Raw genomic sequence first — 16,482 nt, forward strand, 5'->3', positions numbered from 1 at the left:
TAGGGAGGATGTTGTATGACTCTGAGCCTTATTCCAGGTACTGGGGGATGGGGAAAGCTAGCTTTGGCTGTCCTGCATTGGGCAAGGAAGCAGAAAGTTCGTTTGAGCTCATTTTGAATCCCCTTTGCACAACCCTTAAGAAGTGTAGTGCTGGAAAGCTGAATGTGCCAGTGTAAGAGTTGCAGGAGTGTGTGGCCCCAAGGTACAAGAAGAAACAAAAGCCATGCAATGTCATAGCTGGGTAGTTCATAAATTTGGCTGCAAGCAATAAATACGCAACAGGCACCAGGGAAAGAAATCAATAACTTTATTTCATTGCTTTTAAGCACTTTTGCGGGTTGATCTTGATCTATTTCCATTGCTTTGCAACCAGTGCAATAGGCTGGAGTTTGGAAGTAGCTGTGTGGGTGAAGCACTGGGCATTCAGAGCTCCAAATGCACTCAGAGCCCCAGGTCTCAGCATTTGGGGCTCCAGGGCAGGACTTGCACACCAGCAGAAGTCAGCAGTGAACCCTTACCCCAATGCAGTCATAGTTGCTGGGTTCCCCCTGAGCTCTGCTGCCCTGCAGCCCTCGGTGTCTGAAAGAAATGCATTTATTTTCTCGGCGTACATCAGCTCAGTGCCAGCTGTCTCTTGAGGTTTTATGCTCTCTGAGGCTAAAGTAAAACTTTATGGCACTTCTGTGCTTGGCATTTACATCCTGTTTATGTAAATGCCTCAAACGACTTGATTTGTAAGAGAGAAAAACAATTCTTGCTGTATCTTTTTCTCTTTTGAAGTGTCCATCCATTCTGGAAGGGGAGAACTTGTATGGAAATTAAGTAATTTGTCTCTCTGTTTTTGTGAGGTTTAACTTTGTGTCTTTCCAACAGATCCTGGTCGTGTCATTACCAAACCCCAGACTGCAGTTTTATGTGCTCATTTTCCTGCTTGTGTCTTCAGATTTTGCTTAAGACTGATTGAAAGGATAAGGCCAGGTTAGAAATGACTACTAAAGTATGTGAGTTGTGTTCCTTGTGTGTATGTCAGACCTCTGTCAAGCAGGAGCAATAACAGCAGGGCTGGAGAGGCAGCAGCTCTGGTGGCACTGCTCTGACATGCACAGTTCGTGCTGTCATGCGCTGTGGGAACTGAAAGGAACCCTGGAGTGGAGGATAATTGTAGTCTGATCAGAGCCTGCATATTCAAACTGAAATGCCTTGGCAGCTGGTGTTGGGACAGCCAGAAAAGAGAGCTGGGAATTGTATCCCTGGTGTCCCAATACTTGTCGCCCTGTAGTCAACATAGCTGTGCTGGGTTTGGAAAACTTTCCAGGCCAGCAACTGTTATCAGACACTTGTCTTTGCAACGTGAAACACAACCAGGCAGCTGCAGACAGCTTTGATTTCCCTCCCTGAAGCTGCCTCTGCAACACAGCTCCCTAATGAAGCACATCTTGCTGCTGTGGAGTCTGTGTGGCCTCAGGAAGGTTCGTTATCATTTTGGAGTTCATCGCGTTTCAGTTGGATTGTGATGCCTCATAAAAATAGGCTTCTTCTCCTGATGGGCAGCTGTATTAGAGAGCAGGGAAGGAAGGAAAGTGCAGAAGAAAGAGGGGGCTACGTGAGGAATAACAGCGCTCCTGAAACTACTTCCTATTTCATCTGAGCTATCGTTCCTTGCTACGTTCCCTCCTCTGTGTTGTGTTAATTCTCCCTTCTTTTTTGGCTGCTCGTTGCCAAAATCTGGTCCTAAGGCAACAGCTTTCCACAATTCTAGCAAACTGAGCCAAGTGTGCAAGGGGAAATTGTTTATTCAGGAGTGTCTTCCAGCAGGAAGCAAAGAACAGGAGCTAATTTGCCTGTGGGAGGGGAAAAGAGCAGTCAGATACAGGGAAGACATTGCATTAGTGAGATCCTAAGTTTGTAGCTAACTGCATTTGAATAAAGCACCACCCCACAGATGCATGTCGGCTGCAGGGAGTGGGAGCTCTGTGACTGCTGAGACCCCTGAGCGGGCTGGGAAGAAAGCTGCTCTCAGCAATGGTGGAAAGCTATTGTGCTGGAATTGCAAAGTGCTGTTAGAAAAGCAGTGTGAGACTATTTCCAGTGCCTTTCAGTTTTAATGAACCGGCATCGTAACACCCTTGAAAATCAAGGGAGCTGGGTTCTTTTCTTGAAAAGGGGGGGAGACTTTTTCTTAATTTGCAGTTTGTAAAGAAAGGAACCATCTAAAAATGGCCACAGCTTTCTCAGTCTCTGCTTCCCTTACATTCCCATTAATCACACTTAATGAAAAGGAACCCCATTAGCTTTGTAGAGGTCTGGGGAGGAATCCTTTATATCTCCAGCTCTGCTGACAGCGAAGGGGTCAAAATAGGCATAAGGGAAATGTTCTGGGTGTTGTTACTGGTGATGGTGTGAGCTCAGATCTGCAAGGACCCAGCAGAGCCCAGGCAGTTCAGCTAAACCATGCTAACCTTTCCTATAGCCAGTGGCATTCCAGTCCTGGCAACACTGATTCTTTGGTCCAAAAAGCAGGTGATTTCCATGGGATCAGCTGGGGTGGGGACATCTTAGGGAAAAGCCCATTGTGATTAGAACCTGATTGCTCCTTACTGTTACTCTCACCACAGTACTTGTCAAAGGGACCGTGAGTGGTAAAGCTGCTTCTGTATAGATCTGACTTTCAGGAGGAAAGTGGAAATAACAGCAAGGAAGAAGGAGGATAAATCTGGCAGGGCTAACTTCAGATCATGGGTCTCTAGCATTCATTTTGCTATCTTTAATCAGCCACCTGATTAAAGGCAGTTAAGTGGAAGACGCACAAACTCAGATCCTTTAAAAGGCATGTCTGCCAGGTGGTTTCCAGGGGCTTTTATGTTTCCCACAGTGATTTTCTCTGTCACTCAGGTGCTTCTTTCTGATATGCTTATCCCCCTGCACTTGTACGCAATCTTTGTTAATAACTGAGGTCTGAGCTTCAGGTTGGACCGAAGGTGTTTTGGGGGTAATGGCTGCCCTAGCTGCTGCATCCTGGGATGCCATCTTCTCACAGACAGCACTTCTAGCACTCACGTTACACGTGTACCGTGGCAGCTTCTCAGTGTTGGACAGCCACTCCTTCACGCCATCCAGAACAACAGGGATGAGGCTCACCACACCTCCAAAGTGGTTCCTTGCTTCATTGCAGCTCAGGTGATTCACAACATCGTGGGGGTATCTGTGGGACAGAAGGAAGCATTGGTTGAGTAGTCCAGGCAATGCAGCCCTGGTGAGCCCAGCAGTGACACCCTGAGGCCCATTGGGAAGGGTGGAGATGCAGACAGCAATATCCCTTGAACAAAAGGGCACTGATGGAACTTGAGAATGGAGCTGTGCCACACACAGCATTGCGGCTGCTGGACTCAGCCTGCAAGAGTTCAAGTGCACATACAAACACCTGCTCCACAGAAATTAACTAAACACAGAGCAGGAATAGCAGGGAGCAGCCAGAACTGTGTTACAACAGAAATCAACAGGGATGCCAAGTAGGAATATATTTGCAACAGTCCTCCTGTATCCACAATTGCCTCTATAGAACTCAGCTGATAGAAAGACGTACTTAGCTCGGATGGTGCTCATGTCATTGCTGTGGTTAAGGAGCAGCTTGCATCTTTCCAGAATTTCATTGGTTTTGTTGTTACCAGGGTGTATAGTTTCCAGCTTGTTGCAGAGATTGCTCAGGTCGTTACAGATGTTTAGGAACATGGTGAGGATACGCCTGTCCGTTAAGTTGTTACAGTGGTGGTCCATGTAGGACTGTACCTGCAGAGTGCAATATGGGGAAAGACAGAGTCAGGCATGTTAAATTACACTGTGATATGCTGCAAAGTTGCTTAGGTTAGTAAGCAGAACAACAGATACTTTCTGGTGTGACTGAAGGAGTGAGCCACTATGGAAACTGATACAGAGGCAGGCAGTAAGCTGCTAGGGCATGCCTGAGATGTTTGCTCATCATTGATCACAGCTGAAGAGGGTTGGGGTAATGGATCTGCTTGTCAGCACAGCAATAAGCCTTCCTTCCCTCTTTGGAGAGAAGGATAGCAGTACTGCAGCCATAAACAGCTCTGCTACTAGCACTGCAGAAATGGGTTGGGTGTAAGCAAGGAGTTTTGTCTTCTGCACTGCCACAGCTGCTTGCATAGAATGGGGTGGTGGCCAAACTGGGAGTGTATTGGAGTAGCAGCATGGATGTGCTTGCGTACGTGCACATTCTTCATGGTTCTTTATTTGGCGCTGTTAGCTGTGACAGCAAAATTAAAACCATTTAACCCGAGTTGTCCTTACTATAACCTATTGCAGCACTGACAATTCCCTGTTTGCCTTGAGTGGTTTTGTTACTCAGAGTAAATGGCACTGCATGGTGAAAGACTATGCCAAGAGATTCAGTATCTGTTCCAAAGACATTACAGACATTGAGTGGTAGGAATGTAAAATACAGAAGGGGGGAGGTTGGCAGCCATGACTGGGCTGCAACACATACAGTGCTTTCTGTAAGACTTCAGCATAAGAACGAAGGAACTGCTCTAACACCAGTATGCTCTGTGCATACAGAACAGCCACGCTGTGCACCAGGGCAAATTCTCAGCAGGTTTGTAAGAGAAATAAAGAAGGCCCCTAAGGGTCCATTTCCAATATAGATTTCTCCTTCCTCTGTGTTCATTGTGTGTTGTGTCCATGTGAGTGGCAGGATTTCTTTTTATTGCTGCTCTGAGCAGAAATAGTCCTAAAGAGACTAATGTTTTAGCCTGGGTGTTCATCAGCAGGGTTACAGGACTTCTTTCTGTCCATATCAACTGAAAAGAGTTAATGCACCTACGTATCCAGGAGGGGACCAGGACAATATGAGCAACAGCTTGCAATGACCACCCAGCTCTGCAGCAGGCGGTTGCTGGCTCTTAAGCTGCAGCCTGGGGAGCTCAGGGAGAGCTGAACTGAAGCCATGAGCACAGCCAGGCTTGGAGGTGGAGGCATTTGCTGGGTTAATTGAGTCTCTGATTGAAGTAAGTGACAGCACAGGTATTTGTTGCTTTTATTCCTATTCCATCCTATGCACAATTCAAAATAGGTTGGTGATAGGGCGGAAGGATCGCAGTGAAACTAAATGGATGTCTGGTTTTGTCCCAGTGAAATTTCTTTGTGCGGCACCAATGTTCCCAGTAACAATCTCTTCCTTTTTCCATCCTTCCTCTAATGTGATATGTTATACTCTTAGTATACCCACGCAATAAGTCCTGCCACTTCTGTGTCCACTGCATCACAGGTGACACCACAGGTCAGTGTAATGTATGAAGTAGTTGCTAGGAGGTTTCACCCCTACAAAAAGCAGGTCTTCCACCCCACCAGGAAGCAGAGTTCAAGCTTGCTCTGTGCTTCTGCAATGCCTGTGCTTTTAAAAACAGCATAATGCTATACAAAACTTCAGTGCCTATTTTTGGGGAAAATTAACTTAATGTCTGTGGGAGTTCACTTCAATGTTAGAAACAAAACCTGTATGTTAAGAATAACATCAGCCCTCAGAAATACAACCAGCTCTCTTCTGTTTCTTAATCCTGATAAGGGCTTGGCCTTCAGTCTGGCTTTGACATGTTTCTGGTCTTTGTGCCTGGGTTCTGTTTGGATTTTTCTTCCCCTTTTGTTTTCCAGTGATTGAAGTTTGCACCACTTAAAACATCCTGTTATCAAAATTCCAAGACATTTCACTTACCAGCCCAGAAAACACCTACCCCCACTTGGGACTTTCAGCCCTTGATCCATCATACTATCACTGTAACACAGCCATTATTTTTAATAAGCACTACAGAAAGATACAGCAGTACCAATACCAAGGGAAGAGGCAAGTATTGCTGGTTACTGCAAGTTAAGGATTACAGATTCCATGTGTGGCTGGGGAGGGAGGGTTTGTGTGTTTATCATACACTGTATTTCTGGCTGTGTCTCAACAGGATTAGGCTAAATCCTACGGTGATGCAGAGCAATGGAATTCACTTTCTATCAATGGGAAGGTCTAAGAGGTGCTCCTTTCTCCTGCTTAATCTTTTGCTACTGCTTTGCAGTTATACACAAACATTAACAGCAGGTTTCTGTGCGTTCCTTCATCTCTGTGCTCTCTTCCCATCAGCAGAGACCTCCGTGTTGACTACTTTGTACCTGGCTGATGCTCGCCACAGGTCTGATCAAGTCGTGTGCGTTCTCTCGGGTGTGTTGCAGAGCTCCAATGAACGTGAACTGCTGCTGCAGGAAGAGCTTGTAGTTGTCTTCAATGACTTTCAGGCTGTCCTTTATCTCGTTCATGTTGGAATCTGGGAGAGAAGGAGAGGAAAGCAGCTCCTTTTTAGAAACGACACGGCTCTTATCTTTCAACAGAGCTGGAAAGCAACAACAGAAGGATAAAATAGAAGATATATGACTCCAAAGCACTGCAGTCCCCGGGCGCCAGGCAGTAGTAAGTCATAGCAGCGGTAACGATGGCAGAGAGCCCGGGGGGGGGGGGTTAACAATCAGCTGCCATAAACCCGAGTGGGTTTGTTGTAAACATAAAGCGGCGCTGGGAAAGGGGCCGCAGGGAGAGATGGCGGTGTGAAGCCATTGCAAACGGAGCGGCTCTACCAGTGAAACTCGGTCCTTCTATCTCTCTCCGTAACGCAGATGGCCCCATAGCCCTCAACCCATCCCCGCCTCATACAACCGAGCTGGGCCTCCCCCTACAGCCCCGCGGCCCCGTACCGCCGTGTGCGGCCTAGGCCAGGCCTGGATCCCTAGCAACAACCACCTCCGTTTTCCTTAGCAACCGCCGCCGTTCGATGACGTCACACATGGCTTTACATTGCGTCGCCGTGTTGTGACGTCACTCCATAGCAACACACAACGCCATGGACGCCCCCGCCCGGCCGTGGCCGCCATCGTTGTGCGGTTACGCGGAGCAATGGGGGCTATTCCGGCTCCTGCAGGTGAACGGGATCCACAAACACCATTGAGAAAACGGGCTTTAACCCCCCCCTCACCTTTCCTTCCCCTGCTGGTCTTTGGGCAGGAGGGAGAAATGTGAAGTTAAAGCAGCGAAATGAGCTGCTCTGTGGGTTTAATGGGTTGATTTGGGGGCAGTTGTGTGTGTTTCCCAATCAATCCTATTGCCCTCCAGGCTGGATGGGCACTTGGAATACGTGCCCATAAGTTAAACAGTGGTTTAGAGGTTTAACTTGCCCCGAGGGGACAGTCAGTGGGTTTGGTGCTGTCTGTGTGGGTCACAACGGGTTCTGTGTGTATCATAAGTGAAAGCAAAGTGCTGTGGGGTTCTCATTTCATTCCTTTATTTACTGGGGGGGTTCTCATTTCATTCACTTCTTTATTGGTAGGGGGGTTGTAAAACCTTATTTTGCTTTTTCAGCCTGTAAAATAGTGTTTATATTCCCTGCTTTGTCTGTTGAAGGGGACCTCAGAAAATAATGAGTTAATAAGATCCTCATCACTGCCTTGTTGTAACACTGCATCGTATCGTGGCTGAGAAAATTTCCCTCTGACTTTGTCCTCTTGCTTTTCAGAACATGCTTCAAGAGCTGTTAATTCACAAGCCGGAGGACCCCATTCAGTTCATGATAAAGTATTTAGAGCAGCACAACGATGATGGTAAGTGGAGGCTGAGGGAATAGAGACAGTGCAAGGCCTCGTTTGCAAAGAGCTGTTCAGAAATGGCATTTTGGTTGGCAAAAGGTGGATAAAAGGTTTCAGACCACCCCTTGAAATGGAAAGAAAAAAAGGACTGAGCGTTTTGCAGTGGCTTTAAGATGCTTTTAATTTCACAGAATCACAGAATGACCCGGGTTGGAAGGGACCTCAAGGATCATGTAGTTCCAACCCCCCTGCCTGGCAAGGCCACCAAACATACACCTTTACTAGATCAGGTTGCCCAGGGCCCCGTCCAACCTGGCCTTGAACACCTCCAAGGACGGGGCATCCACAACCTCCCTGTGCAGCCTGTTCCAGGGCCTAACCACTCTCCTAGTGAAGAACTTCCCCCTAACATCCAACCTAAATTTTCCCTCTTTTAACTTAAAACCAAATTTCATCATCATCTTTTTTTTTTTTTAGTGGATAATCTAATAACAAATACACTTATAACAGTTATAACAATGAAACCCTCTAAGGGAATAACTAAGAGTTCTATTGTATCAATTATTAACGCGTTCTGTGCCCCATCTGATATTTCCTGTTGTCTTTAAGCTCGCTAATTACTCCTTTTGTCAGGTGTAAATTTGGTTTCCCGTTCTACCTGGGCTGGCAGATTCTCTGCTTTCTGATTAGTGAGTTACTAGCTGTTGTTAATGAGTTCCACCGCTCAGTGGCATCTCAGATGAAGGAACAGCGATTGCGCCTACTTGTGTGGATAACACAGGCTGGTAAATTGAATGGGAAGGCTGTACTCTGCACAATAAAAGCATGTAGACTCAATCAAATTATTTGATTTACAAACTGTTCACCCTTAGGCAGATTCTATTTGGATATGCACAACGGAAACTCTAATTTTTGTTCTGCGTGAGCTGTCAGGAATAGCTGGTGTCACGTTGCTTTGATGTTTCTTTAAAACCAGAGTAAACCATTATGAAAGTTCTGCTGCAGCATCAATGAAGTCATTATCACTGGAGGTGCTGTGAGATCTTTATACGTTGTGGTAGGGATCCAGATGGATGTTGATTGAAACACTGCTTAATATCAAAACCAGGAAGAAATATCCAATCCTGCAAATGATTCCCAACCCTTCCTGATGTGGGCAGCATCAGAAATCAACCTGTTTTATTGGCCCATGGGCAATTTTCAGAGGAATTTCAGCTTGATGGGATGCTGATAAGATTTCTCTGTGTTACTCTAACGTTTGTTGTTGAGCCCCACAGAACTGTTTGAGTAGGTTTAAGCGGGTTTCCATTTCGTGGCTTCAGTACTTGGAGGCTAAAGATAGAACTAAAGCATTTGTTTGTCAAAGGAAAAATGCTGTCTGCTTTTGGTCTGGAACGAGCTATTAAGAAGGGGAAGGCACTCCAATTAAAATTAGAGACTAAATGTTGTTTTAGAGATAAATTATATGGAAAATAACGTAACAGAGATCTGTAACGGGGTTGATTTTACCTTTTTGATCATGGCAGAAGGTGCTGACTATTTAGAAGAAAAAAAACCCTTATTAGAGCCATCAGTAAAGCGATGAATTTTCATGATCCTGCCTTGCTAGACAGCTTTAGCCCTAGAGAAAATTTCAAACAGAGACGTGTGGAAAAGGAGTATTGCATCTATCCCAGGTGTGAAGTTAGAAACCCTCTTTAATTAATAATAAGATCTAAAGTACTCTTAAAAACATAAACAAGTCTAATGATGATTATAGCTCACTACTGCCTTGGAAAGCTCCTAGTCAGATGCATGCCAATGGGTTTGTGCTTCCAGTTCTGTGATATCCTTCTTTCATGTGATCCTTCTGAAAACCTTAATGTGAAGATTGAGAATTCTTTAATATACAAAGATGCAAATTTTGTGCCTTGTACCTTGATTTTGTTAACAAAGAGAGCTTTCAGGATCCAAGCAGCATTTATGTGAGCCTTCCCTTTGCAATTGTACCTGAAGGACTTTAACAAAGTTCTGTAAGAATGTTCTTCATGTACTTTTTGCTGTTCCTCTTTGACGAGGAATTTCCCTTACAGATGAAGCAGATTTTATTGCATTAATATTAATCGTAGACTCATTTGGACCTAAGTGGAATGCAGAGAGTCCGGCTGTTTTTCATTACTCCAGGATTCATTTTGTTTAATGCTGAAAGCATCCTTGAACGTTACAATTTAATAATGCTTGGAGGAGTAAATCAATGTAACATTAAGACTAAACACCGAATGAAATATGATTTGTTACTGCAGAAAAAGTCACGTTCCAGATTTTTCTGACTTTGTTTAGGGTCTGTAGGTCCGGACCTGCAGCATTAAGCACTGTCTGCTGATTGGAGGGGGTTAAATATGACATCCAGCCATGTCCTGCATGTGCCCTCATGTCAGATGTTTGGGGAGAATGCTTTAGAAGAGCCTCGCAAGTGTGCAAATGAGTAAATCAGTGAATTACGCTGCCCCATCTGCTGCGAGTCACTAAGCAGAGAGAAAACCAGATTTAGTACAAAGTGAGCATTTACAGTAGCCCTGGGCAATATTAAAGCATGATATGGTGTATATAATGGTATGTTTCGTTTTTTATCAAACGTTTGTCCAAGAAAGCTGTGTATTAAAGCTTCAATACCTAAGGGTTTTCTTGTGAATTTTAAATCATGCTCCTAGTTAAACCTCAAAAGGATCTGTGGATGGAAAGGTTTTTTGATTTTCTTTGAAGTGGTTTGAAGAAGTTGATTAGTGTTGGCACCCGAGCACTCTTTTATGACGCTGTTTATAAATAATTCCTGAGTATCGGGCTGGAGTTTCAAGGTGTTAGATTAAATAAAATAAAAAAAAAAAGCCCTAGGATTTAATCACATTACATTTGAAAGAAATTAGGTGATAAAAACAGCTGATGTATCCTTTTAAAGTATTTTTCTACATTGTGTACTAGTTCTGTTGCACTTGCAAGAACCAATAAGGGGGAGTTTTTTCTTAAACCTTCCGAGTCAGATAACTTTGTCAAGATGAATCTGTAATTTGGGTTTCATGTATGTTTAAAAATTGCACCTGCCCAATAACTGTTACGTGCATGGAAGGCCTCATAAAAATACATTCCACATCCTTCCATGTCTGCTGTCATCAGACACTGCATCTCCTTCAGTTACCAAGAACTGAACAGGGTTGTGGGCTTGCAGATCCCTCCCTCTGTGTTGACCTGTGTTACTCCTGGTAAGCGCTTCTCAGTCCCATCTGCAGATGATATTATTATTATTTTCCTGAGAAAACATCAAAGGCATTAATAGAAAATGACTGCTTCAGGGATTGCAGCCCAAAATATGGTTGTGCAAAACATCCCAAATACTTTACTGAGAGTTCCTCCTTTTCCCCCTCACCCCCCTTTTCTTTTTTGCCTTGCCCCTACTCCATTCACATTACAGCTATCAGTGAGGATTCTCCCCCGTCTTGGGTGGGAGATGCAGCAGAGAAATACAACATACAGAGAGGGGGAGGAAAAAAAAGACCTTTCAACACTGACTGGAGAACATGAAGGCAGCTGTCAAAGCGTGGAGGAAAAAGGGCTTAGTTTTGCAACATCTAAATCTTCTTTCAGCCCTGACACAGCTGTTTAGTTGCAACTAAAATGTGAAGTTGTGGGTTGTTTTTTTTTGTGTGTGATGGGAACCAAAAGCTTTGCCAAAGTTTGGTGGTTTTGCTACCCTACTTCGTAAGGAAATGAGGAGAGATCAGATGATCTCCAGAGATCCCATCCAATGTCAATGACTCTATGATTACAATAACAGTCACTTTTAAGTAGTCTTGTCCTGCAAACACAACCTACCTACTTTTTTTCATTGCATAATATGCTCTAAATCAATCTTTTGGGAATAGAAGTTAAACTGAGATAAGAAAATGCTCCTGTTTATGCTACAGTTTACCGCATAAACTATTTATCTGTTGGAATAGATAGAAATATGCTTATGTGACATGTCTACATCTTAACGTTCGCATGTTCTCATTTCTTAGCTCCAAGGATCTGCATACTCGGTCCACCTGCTTCTGGTAAAACTACCATGGTAAGTAAGCTGTTTTCAGGGCTCTGACACTCCCCATGTACCTTCCTGCTTTTTACTGAGCTCAGCACTTGTGAAAATTGTCAAGGAAGAGCCACGTTGAAGGGTGGCATTCATAAGCTTACTGACCATAACCTGTGTGTTAAATGGGGAGCATTCAGATGAGCTCTATGAGAACTTGCAGAGGTAGTTGTGGTGATACTGCTGTAATGCAGCAGAACTCCACCTGCCTTTTTAGCGGGGTTAATGAACCTGGGAGGGTTCATTAACTGCCATCAGTACCTGTTTGTGGTGTTCCCACGTTGAGGATTGCTTGCTTTGCACAGCTGCTTTTCTCTCCTGTCCACACTGAAAATGTCGAAGTTGTGTTTGAACCACCGAGAGATGAGCACAGAAACTTCACAGATAATGGTGCTGTGTGCATGCTAGGAAGAACGCTTTCTTCTTTAAAATCCTTGTTATAGTAAGGTAGATGAAAAAGGCCTTATTCAAAGCTGTAGATTCTTGAACGTCTTTGTATGATACTGTTTAAAGTTACACGTATAGTCTGTGTTTAAATTGAAGGCAAGGAAAGCTCCCTTTCTTTTTCAAGTCTGCTGAAAAAATGCTTCATTTTCTTTCCAGATATTTCATCCTGTACTGTTTTTTTTATCTTTCCTCAGGCAATACGGCTTTGTAAACATTTGGATGCCATACGTATCTCTCAGGAGACTTTGCTTTCCAAGGAAACATTAGCTCTGACAAAGGAAGCAAAGGAATATAAAGAAAGAAAAGAGGTGTGTAAGAGAATATAATAATGATAGCTCTCATGTCACAGAAGAAGAATTATGTGGCATTTCCATGATTTCCGCTGCTATGAGTTGAGCAGCTCGGAGTAAATATTCTTGTATCTATGGAGGTTTGTACATCAGCTTATGTTTATGTAGGTGCAGGGTCCTTCAGAGAGGAAGGGTAGCCTCTGCTCAATGAGAAGATATCTACAAATATAAAAATATATCAGGGCATAGAATTAGGGGCAAGAGAGGATGAAAATGTGGAATAAAAAAGATCTTGAAAGCATTAACCTTGGATGAGTGATAAAACTGAGAGAAGCCCAAGAATGCTTGGTACCATTTAAGGAGTGTTTCATTATATAATTAAACAAAGCACCTTTTGGTTTCAGTATATTTGGTAATCTCCATAAAGTAAGCATTAGTCTCTCAGGCTTCCTTCAGTACAAAATATGTACGCAAAGAACTCTTTTTTGATCTGACAGAGCTACTTAGTCGTGCGCGTTTGATTTCTCTGTAGCATGACACGAATAACTCAGTGCATTAACTCAGAAGTTGAATGACAATTCAGTCAGTTATTGAGAGCTATAGAAGCTTTCAGGCTGAGGCAAAAGCAGTAGACTCAGGAGGTCATTCCATTCCTAGGTGGGTACGCTTTGTCCATCTGCAAGTGCACCATTTGCTCTATTCCAGGTTTTTCATTGAAAGCAGCATGTTTTCCTGTGACTGTTTCTATCAAGTCCACCACTCTGGGTTGCTTTTCTCCTTCATCACTTGTTTTCATAAAAATTGAAAGGATTTCACATCTGTAAGAATTTTGCCTCCCTACTAAATGTGATTTGAATTGTCCAACAGGTTTAGAACTTGCTGAGATGGTAGACAGAGTAATTTCATTTGGTTTCCTGAGAAAACAAAGTTGAAAACAGTGTAGTGTCTGTTACACTGAATTAATGTGTGAAGTTTGGAGATACCTCAAGTGATGTATTTAAAGATCTGAGAGGAAAGACATCACTGAAATCATGGAACTTGCTGGCAAAAAGGTTTGCTTTTGGCTGGGATAGTAGATAATGATTCTTACTGAGCGTATGTACTTTGAAATCTTAGTTCTAATTATTGGAGATTGTTTTACTAGGTTCATAAATTTCAGCTTAGATGGGGGAGAATTTGAAACAAAAATTCCCGTTGGTTTAATTACTCTAATTATTAATGTATTTCAGGCTATACAGATGTACTTTCAAGGCTGTCCTTTTGGGCTTATTTGGTGTAGAAAGATGGATGGTGTGGAAGATGAAAGGCAAAAATGTCAAGGCTAATCAGGTAGTGAGGGCTGTGAGGAGTGCCTGAAGAGCAGAATTTGTTGGTGTTTCAGCACTGTGTAGTTTGCCTTTGTTTTTGGGGTGTTTAATGCCAAACGTTAAATCACACACTCATTTCTTTTGTTCTTGTACGCGGATTTGAACCTATATATGTAACTCCTAAAACTAGGAGGGAACTCCTTGCTTCCTATAAATCAACTGAACCTTCAGAGTAACTTAAAATGTAGGCAGAGGATCATCTCAAGAGCTTTATGTTCTCTTCCTGTTTTGTGCCCACTGGCTACATCTACCTTTGCAGTAACTGACCCTAGGTTCTTCTGAAACAAGCAGTGAACTTGATTCCTCTAGCGTACGTAACATCCATTAGCACTAATAGGTTTTGAATGTCTGTTCAGGAACAGAACAATAGCTGTTTATACAATGTTTGATGCAACCAGGGCATTTAATGATGTACTGCTGGCTAAAGCAATTTAATAAATGGGAAGAGGAAAAGACTGGTTTTGAAAGTCCAGTGTGAAGATCATATGACACAATTTAATGTTAGAGGAGTGTTCTATGTGTATAGGGTTTCTGGGGCTAATTTAACCCCAGTGCCAAAGGTCGTTCATTTGGGGGTCAGTAGGCCAATGTTACTAGATTTGGACACACGCTACAAAAAGGTCTGCAAATATTTGTTCGTGGGTTTTACTTCCCTTTAGATATGCTTTCATCTCTTTTGTGTTCAATTCTAATAAGGAAAAAAAAAATAAAAGGGATTTGAGTTTTACCTGCACAAGAATTCGTGGTATTTAAAGTATGTGATTATTCTCTTTAGCTCAATTTTTAAATGTGGACATGCAATCATCCACTCACACACCTGGCCACTTACTAATGAGCACAGCTGAACTAGTGAATTTTAAATACTGACTGTTCAAAGCAAAATGTGATCATTCCGCATGTAAAAGTATTCCAAAAAGAAGTAAAATATTTGAATATTCAATAAATTTGAGGAACCGTGAGCTACCAATAAATATTCCATGAACAGAAAAAGAGGCTACATTTTTTGATAAATCATTGCAAATTATTCCCTCATCTCTAGTTATTATAATGTTAATAGAAAGCACCTTCAGGTTTTTCCTATACTGGAGTCTAATGATCAGCTACTGCATGTTTCACTTCTCCTGTTAGAAGGTAAGAGGCTGACACAGCTGTGTTAGATGGGCGTGCTTTTAATTCAGTACTGAGTTGCAGGTGTTTGTACACTACTACCTCATTTAGAACTGCTCTACAGAGGCATCATATCCTGTAGATATTTCTTATAAGACATAGAAAAGAGGAAGACCCATGGCATCCTTTTTTATGCATAGTCAGTGTTCTAGTCTGTTCTAGAGGTTAATATGAACAAATGAATAGGAAATGTTTCAATCTTATGTATGCATTAGAAACAAAAAAAAATCAAACCAAGCCTATCTTTTTTGTGTATATTTCTCTAAACGGGCTAAATGTATGCACTCATGATTTTTAAAATGCTAAGCCAAGTTTCTTGTACCTTTTGGAAGGTTTGATGTTTCAAGCAGCATGTCTTTCCATTAACCAAACTGGATTTGGGGACAGGCTTGGAGTGCCTTCAATTAGATACATTGCTTTAATCATCAGATGTATACGTAGCATTTCCATTCTTGTAGATTCCTGGGAGAAGTCCCACTATATCATGATGTACTCACATATTAATATGTAAGTGTACTTTATAGTACTACGTATGCATCAGATTTAATGGTTTCTAATGCAATAATCGGGTGTTCTACAAGCCAGTTATTGAAAGTGATTTTGTAGGCTGCTGTTCAGCGGGAGGAAAACTGCCCAGGAAATGAGACTTGAGTTTGAACCACAGAGAGCAGAAGTAGCTAAAGCACAGAAATACCCATGTGTTACCTGGATGGTTTCTGTGCAATAAACCCTGCTTAAAAGAGCGCTAAGAATACCGCTGCACTGAAAGAAGATGGTATAATTTAAATTGCTTTGGCAGAGCTTAGCAGAGTGGACCCCTGGCAGTTGCTAGCCCGTCTTGACATGACACATCAAAGAAGGAAGCAAGACGCTGGCTGTTTCTGATAGCAGCATGATGCACCTTTGGAAGGTGACAGACTCAAAGGCACAGACCCAGGTTCCAGCAGCGAGAGACCACAGGAGGTTTTGACGCACCATCCTGTGGGACCTGCTGACATTCAGGAGATGCGGAGATTCCTTTTCCTTTCTCTTTTTCACCTGCACGAATGCTGCCAGATGAATGGCTGACACTACCACAGGAGCTGAGGCCTGGGGACTGCAGAGATGAACAAAACAAGGAAAATACTGCCTGACCGGGCCACTTCATTGCTTCCACTGCTGGGCAAGGACTGCTTTTTGTAGTGTGTTCTACAGTGCTTTCTCCACTCTACTTTAAAGTAGGAGCTCGTGTGGTGGTAGTGTGTTCAGTGCTCCTGGTGAAAGTGTTTCGTGATTAGGAGTGCTAGGAAACCTTCCGCCACACTTCCACCATATCTATTTACATCCCTTAGTACGATGTAAGCCTACAGATACACTTTATTTTAGGATTATGTCTGGTTAGACAAAGAGATGGGAACCCACAATGTATGGAAGTGCTTGTAAGAATAAGTCCACATTGTCAGGTGAAAGAATTCCATGCCTGACAGCATGCATTTTTCCT

The 16,482-nt window shown here is 43.0% G+C and overlaps 2 protein-coding genes across 24 annotated transcripts in view; one reads left to right on the forward strand and one right to left on the reverse strand.

Moving 5' to 3' along the window:
- Positions 1 to 1,775: 1,775 nt before the first annotated feature.
- Positions 1,776 to 6,754, reverse strand: SPACA9 (sperm acrosome associated 9). 3 transcript variants are annotated; one of them, XM_015879188.3, is made up of 5 exons: positions 6,631 to 6,754; positions 6,172 to 6,323; positions 3,584 to 3,786; positions 3,058 to 3,202; positions 1,776 to 1,841 (listed from the first exon to the last, which is right to left on the reverse strand). In XM_015879188.3, exons 1-5 carry the CDS (start codon positions 6,677 to 6,679, stop codon positions 1,833 to 1,835), a joined length of 558 nt encoding a protein of 185 aa, XP_015734674.2. In that variant the 5' UTR covers positions 6,680 to 6,754; the 3' UTR covers positions 1,776 to 1,832. The 3 variants fall into 3 exon arrangements, with proteins under 3 accessions (XP_015734674.2, XP_015734672.2, XP_085377387.1); XM_015879186.3 differs by having other exon boundaries at positions 1,776 to 3,202; XM_085521261.1 differs by lacking the exon at positions 6,631 to 6,754 and having other exon boundaries at positions 6,172 to 6,315.
- Positions 3,784 to 16,482, forward strand: part of AK8 (adenylate kinase 8) — a 72,034-nt gene continuing 59,335 nt past the window's right edge. For 17 of the 21 annotated variants that reach the window (XM_085521243.1, XM_085521236.1, XM_085521244.1 and 14 more), the window contains exons 1-4: positions 6,830 to 6,971; positions 7,563 to 7,647; positions 11,664 to 11,713; positions 12,373 to 12,486. In XM_085521243.1, coding sequence (XP_085377369.1) covers positions 6,894 to 6,971; positions 7,563 to 7,647; positions 11,664 to 11,713; positions 12,373 to 12,486 — 327 coding nt within the window. In that variant the 5' untranslated portion in view covers positions 6,830 to 6,893. Of the gene's footprint in view, positions 5,025 to 5,667; positions 5,858 to 6,318; positions 6,467 to 6,829; positions 6,972 to 7,562; positions 7,648 to 11,663; positions 11,714 to 12,372; positions 12,487 to 16,482 lie in introns of those variants that run through there. The other 4 variants (XM_085521240.1, XM_015879182.3, XM_085521241.1 and 1 more) reach the window with 3 other exon arrangements.

This window comes from Coturnix japonica, chromosome 21 (assembly GCF_054131305.1).
Source record: "Coturnix japonica strain WE chromosome 21, WE-NBRP24, whole genome shotgun sequence".
NCBI lineage: Eukaryota > Metazoa > Chordata > Aves > Galliformes > Phasianidae > Coturnix > Coturnix japonica.

Bases quoted from the DNA above. Each gene is read 5' to 3' on its own strand.
- SPACA9 (XM_015879186.3), bottom strand. From the start codon at position 6,679: ATGGGGCCATCTGCGTTACGGAGAGAGATAGAAGGACCGAGTTTCACT. The intron at 6,324-6,630 runs GTAGAGCCGCTC...CTTCTCTCCCAG, and splicing joins AGAAGGACCGAGTTTCACTG to ATTCCAACATGAACGAGATA. The intron at 3,787-6,171 runs GTACAAAGTAGT...TGCACTCTGCAG, and splicing joins CTGTGGCGAGCATCAGCCAG to GTACAGTCCTACATGGACCA.